This window comes from Triticum aestivum, chromosome 6A (assembly GCF_018294505.1).
Source record: "Triticum aestivum cultivar Chinese Spring chromosome 6A, IWGSC CS RefSeq v2.1, whole genome shotgun sequence".
Taxonomy (NCBI): Eukaryota; Viridiplantae; Streptophyta; class Magnoliopsida; order Poales; family Poaceae; genus Triticum; species Triticum aestivum.
The window spans coordinates 114292227-114297939 of NC_057809.1; the positions used below are offsets into that span (position 1 = coordinate 114292227).

At 46.6% G+C, this 5713-nt stretch overlaps 1 protein-coding gene across 1 annotated transcript; it reads right to left on the bottom strand.

Annotated features, from left to right (window-relative positions):
- Positions 1 to 3450: 3450 nt before the first annotated feature.
- Positions 3451 to 4669, bottom strand: LOC543345 (probable glutathione S-transferase GSTU6). Its single transcript, XM_044550330.1, has 2 exons — positions 4230 to 4669; positions 3451 to 4130 (listed from the first exon to the last, which is right to left on the bottom strand). Exons 1-2 carry the CDS (start codon positions 4551 to 4553, stop codon positions 3768 to 3770), a joined length of 687 nt encoding a protein of 228 aa, XP_044406265.1. The 5' UTR covers positions 4554 to 4669; the 3' UTR covers positions 3451 to 3767.
- Positions 4670 to 5713: the final 1044 nt, after the last annotated feature.

Genomic DNA, 5713 nt, shown 5'->3' on the forward strand with positions numbered 1-5713 from the left:
ATTGTTCATCCCAGAGGCAGCATCGATCAGCTTCAGTTAGCAGCAATAGCGAAGGAATCGCTCGATCGGGTTCAGTTAACATCCATCGATCGATCGCTCGGGTTCAGTAACGCGTAGCCTGCAGTGCAATCGCTCGGGTTCAGTTAAAGCCCAACGCCTCGCTCGGGTTCAGTTAGAGCCAACGCCTCGCACACATGCGCGTACGTGTACGAGAGAAACGCGCATCGCTCGGCCCCCGACCTCCCACCGTAACCGGGCACTCCCCGAAATTTTCCTCCCCCTCGCTTCTACCACGGTTTTTTCCATCATGGAAGGCCCAAAGAATGTCATGCAGCTGCGTCTCCGGCACGCCTAGGACGAAAAGACCATTTTCTGTCATGATTTTTTGTCATAGAAGTAGGAGCCCACCACATCTATGATGATACTGGATTTTGTCACAATTATCGTCATAGAAGTGTCATATGTATGACAGAAAAAAAAAATCGTTCGGCCCAAAATGTCACGGATGTGTCTTTTTTTTGTAGTGCATATTCTACGGAGATCTTTATCGATCAAACCGCAATGACAACATACGTCATTCCCTTTGTCATCGGTATGTTACTTGCCCGAGATTCGATCATCGGCATCCTCATACCTAGTTCAATCTCGTTACCGGCAAGTCTCTTTACTCGTTTTCTAATGCATCATCCCGTAACTAACTCATTAGTCACATTGCTTGCAAGTCTTATCATGATGTGCATTACCGAGAGGGCCCAGAGATACCTCTCCGATACTCGAAGTGACAAATCCTAATCTCGATCTATGACAACCCAACAAACACCTTCGGAGACACCTGTAGAGCATCTTTATAATCACCCAATTACATTGTGACGTTTGATAGCACACAAGGTGTTCCTCCGGTATTCAGGGGTTGCATAATCTCATAGTCAATGGAATATGTATAAGTCATGAAGAAAGCAATAGCAATAAAACTTAAACGATCATTATGTTAAGCTAACAGATGGGTCTTGTCCATCATATCATTCTCATAATGATGTTATCCCATTCATCAAAATGACAACACATGTCTATGGTCATGAAACTTAACCATTTTTTATCAACGAGCCAGTCAAGTAGAAGCATACTAGGGACACTCTGTTTTGTCTATGTATCCACACATGTATCAAGTTTCCAGTTAATACAATTCTAGCATGAATAATAAACACTTATCATGATATAAGGAAATATAAATAACAACTTTATTATTGCCTCTAGGGCATATTTCCTTCATGGGCCGCCGCCCCGGATCCAAGGCCCTCTGCCCCGATCAGGAGTAGCAGCGCCAGCCCTACCGCCATAGCCACCGCTGGGACGTCGGCCGGCAGCCGTGCCGCCATGGTCCAGATCGAGGCCACAACCCCACGAGCCAGGGCGTCCCGCGCCACCCGGTGACCCGCGAGAGGGAGGGTTACCTCCGCCGCCAATGTCACACGCACGGGCTTTGCCCAGCGCCAATCACCGGTGGTGACGGAGGAAATGGAGGGGGGACCAGCGGCTAGGGTTGGGGGCCCTCGCTCGCCCGCGCGGGGGCGACAGGGTGGGGGGACTGCATATTCTTAAACAAGATATTGTTAGCGCATAGAGTTTGGACTAGTTAGAGGTTGTTAGCAGGATATTCTTTTAAACCTCCTTATCTCCTGTAATCTCTCTCTGTCTCTCTCTCTCTCTCTCCCATGTAACTCTCTCTTGCATGCTAGTCATGATGGTTGTATGCGCCCAACGGGATATGCCCCGGTCCAGTGGCGGATACAGACCCCAGGCCGGGGCGTGAGGCCCAAATGCTTTGTATACTGTAGCGAATATTGTACACGTCTGCTATAGTATACAAAGGCGTCCCGGGGCGGCCCGCTGGGCTGGCTCCGCCCCTGCCCCGACCTATCAATATATACATCACGTGGGCCTCCTTTGGAGGTTGAGATGCTTCACCAAAAGTCACATGGTATACATAGCCCTTCCTCTCCCATCTCATCTAACCTAAATCAACTTCCTCCTTGCCAAATTGCCTCAACTGAGAAGTCTTTCAAGAAATCATGTTTGCCAGATTGAGGCGAATTTAAGGGGTTTTGCACACCTCTTCTAAAACATCTTATGAACTACGTACAACAACATGAATGCATGATTGATCAACAGATGGTCGAGCTCAAATATATCTGCATTTCCATAGCAAAGGTGCCCTAGAATCTTTTAATTCACTATGCTCCCTAATTTTGGAACTCTCTCATACAATTGAGGTGTCCAAGTTTGGATTTTGGGTCATAATTTTGACTGGGTCAATGATTTATCAAGGATCTTTCCCACTATACTCCCTTGGAGCTCTCCTATTCAATTGAGTTGTTCAATTTTGATTTTGGTTCATGATTTTGACCGGCTCGACAATTTCTCAAGGAGCTTCTCATTCATACCTCCAACTTCACTAAGCTCCTTAATTTTGGAGCCGCCCTCATTTAGTTGAGGTCTTTAATTGAGATTGGCCACACGGTTCTGAATGGCTCATCGCCTTGAACTCTATGATGGGCAATCTCTCGATGAGTGGGTCCCCTTAGTAAGCGCCTTGTGTGGTGTGGGCCTTGGTTCCCAAGAAGGAATCACCGCCTACTACACACGTTTAGCACCAACATAAACACGTGGCCAGAAGCACATGTAACTCCCTTGTATACATGTATATTCATTAGAAGATGGCCCCTAATCACTCGGCCAAAAAAACCCACTCAAACACCACATTAAAAACACTATGTTGTTTCGCCCATAGCCAAACAAACTCGGACGTAAAAATAAAACATGTGTAAACCATGAACATAAGCAATGCAGCAAAATGTGCACTACCCTTTTAGTATTGGCTATTTTTCTAGTCTAGCTCAAATATCACTGCAATGAATTCAGACCAAATCTACCATCAAATTCAATTAATAAGCATTTTGCTGGCAGTTTAAAAGAAAATTGAACTCGGGATGGGGCGTTTTGGCTCCCGAGCTCAGATGAGCCCAGGAGTGAACAGTAAATTCACCAAAAATAGTAAAGGTAAAAAAAAATCCATTTTCTTTTTGGTGAAAGATTCTTCAGTTTGTGATGTCCGTGCAAAAAATCAGCACATTTGAATATCTAACGAGCTCTCAGCTTACCAGATAAATTTGGAGTCTATGAAAAAGTTTATTGTTTTACACTTTTCGGACCTGATTTTGTTTTTTAGAGCTATTCGGGTGTCCGAATGAGCTGAAAGTTGGCATGGACATCACGCACTCAAGTATCTTTCACCAAAAATAATTGATATGTTTTGAATTTTTTTAGTATTTTTTTTATTTACTGTTCGCGAAGTGTAGATGAGCTCAGGAGCCGAATTGGATATTCGTTGAACTCATCTCTTGAATCAGAAAGAGAACCTCAACTAATACAAGCACCCATTATCGAATTTGCTAACTCCACACAAAATCAAAATATTCAAATCTCAAGGACAAAATCAACACCGAATAAATGGACGACATCAGTTACTGCTACTCCCTCTGTTCTTAAATATTTGTTTTTCTAGATGTTTCAACAAGTGACTACATTCGGAGCAAATGAGTGTATCTACACTCTAAAATATGTCTATATACATCCGTATGTGGTAACCATTTAAAATTTTAGAATGACAAATATTTAGAAACGAAGGGAGTACATTATTACATCAACTAGCCGAACAAACAACATTTGAAAATAACATTTTTTTAAAATTATTCTGGATGTGTGCTGGCTCACTTAGACGCTGCAGCCTCTCGTGCCTTGGCGAACTCAAGCAGCCTGCCCACGTCCGGCAGGGCGGCCTTGGCCGCGTCGAGCTCGATGAAGCGCTCCACCCATGCGGCCAGGAGCGGAGTCTTGGCAGCGTCGAAGATCTTGTCACCGGACAGCGCCTCGGTCACCTTCATCCACGACAGCACGCCTCCCAGCGCAACATCGACGAGCCCGACGCCGTCCCCGCCAAAGAAGCCCCCTCCCTTGAAGCACTCCCTCAGGGCCCCTTCCAGGACCTCCACCGCCGCGAACGCCTGCTTCTTTCCCTCGGATTTCTCCTCCTCTGTCTTGCCCCTCAACCACTGCCTCCATGGGGCTACCAGCTGAAACACGAAGAAAAATAATGGTCAAAGATGCTCGTCGGATATCTAAAAGTAAAGGAACGGAGACTAGTAGTTCAACCAATTGAGTATAATTTAAACCTTGTCGTCAACGTGGGCCATCCAGAAGCGAGCAATGGCGCGCTCGTAGGGGTCCGCGGGCAGAAGCGACGGGCCGGTGCTGGCGAACACGTCGTCGATGTACTGCACGATGATCATGGACTCGCAGACCGGGGCGCCGTTGTGGATGAGCACGGGTATCTTCTTGTGCACTGGGTTGGACTTGAGAAGAAGCTCGCTCTTGTTGTACAGGTTCTCCTCCACGTCCTCGTAGCTCAGGCCCTTCAGGGCGAGCGCCAGCTTCACCCTGGTAACAAACGGGCTTGGCCATGCGCCGAGCAGCTTCAGGTCATCTCCTCCGGCCATCTCTAACTACCTCGATCGATGTGTGTGGGTGTGTGTGTTTTGAAACCACCGAGATTGCTTTAGCTGCTTGTGCTTGTGCTTGTTCTTGATGAATGTTTCAGAGGTGGATAAACTGTTTATATAGTGTCTATGGACAACATATATATGCGTCATCCGTGATGCTACTTCGAGGACAACATATATAGTGCCTGGGCGATGAGCATATGAGTCTGTGTCTAGTAGTCCGCCTATGAATTTTTAAAGGCTTTTGATTGGTTTCCTTCAATCATGCTTAACTGGAGATGAGTCACGTGCTGCTGCGTCCCCTCGCGCAAGCCCTTCCGTCAGCGCACCGTCCATCAAGGCGTCAATTTTTTCGACTATGCTGCGAGCATATGATTAAAAATACCGTAGCTACGCTCCCTTCAAAATTACTTGTCACAAAAATAGATAGAAATAAATATATTTAAAACTAAAATACGTTTAGATACAATCATTTCTTTGACAAATATCTCCAGATAAAGAGAGTATTTACAACAAAGTCTGCCTCATTTGTCACTGAATGTGGAGGTTGTATCTGAATTAAAATTTCAATGACATAATTCAAAGAGACCACCTATTCAACGGTTGCCTTTTTTGTTTGTTGCTTTTCGTCGACTTTGCTCAGTCCAAATCCCGTTGGCCAACTTCCTCCCCCACCCTTTCACTCAGGAACATTGTTCATCTTCTTCCTAGAACCGCCTCCCGACACCCGCTCAGCCGCTCGCTCCTTCCTCGGTGGCCAGCGGGCACTACCGTGCACCGCCTCGTTGCCCCAACATGCTAGAGCATTCGCCTGCGCCAGCCTGCAGCCGTCCCCGTCCTACATCAAGACAACGCCGCCACAATCTAATCGGCAACCCACCAGCAGCCCCCTCCCCTCCCCCCCTAACCACCTGAACCCGTAACCTCTGACTCCTCCAACAAAGCCGTTGTGTGTCGTCCCTGGCTCCAGGTCGTCCCGCGCTGCCGCTTGCCAAAATGTTAGTTAGGAAGAATGAGATTGCACGAATCGATAATCATTGATCGTGTGCATGGTGCACATATATAGGTACAGGGTGGACTGGCCTCTACTTGTCTCCCAAGATGTACAAATATATGAGGGGAGAGAGAGATACAATGGTATAAATACAGACCCAAGT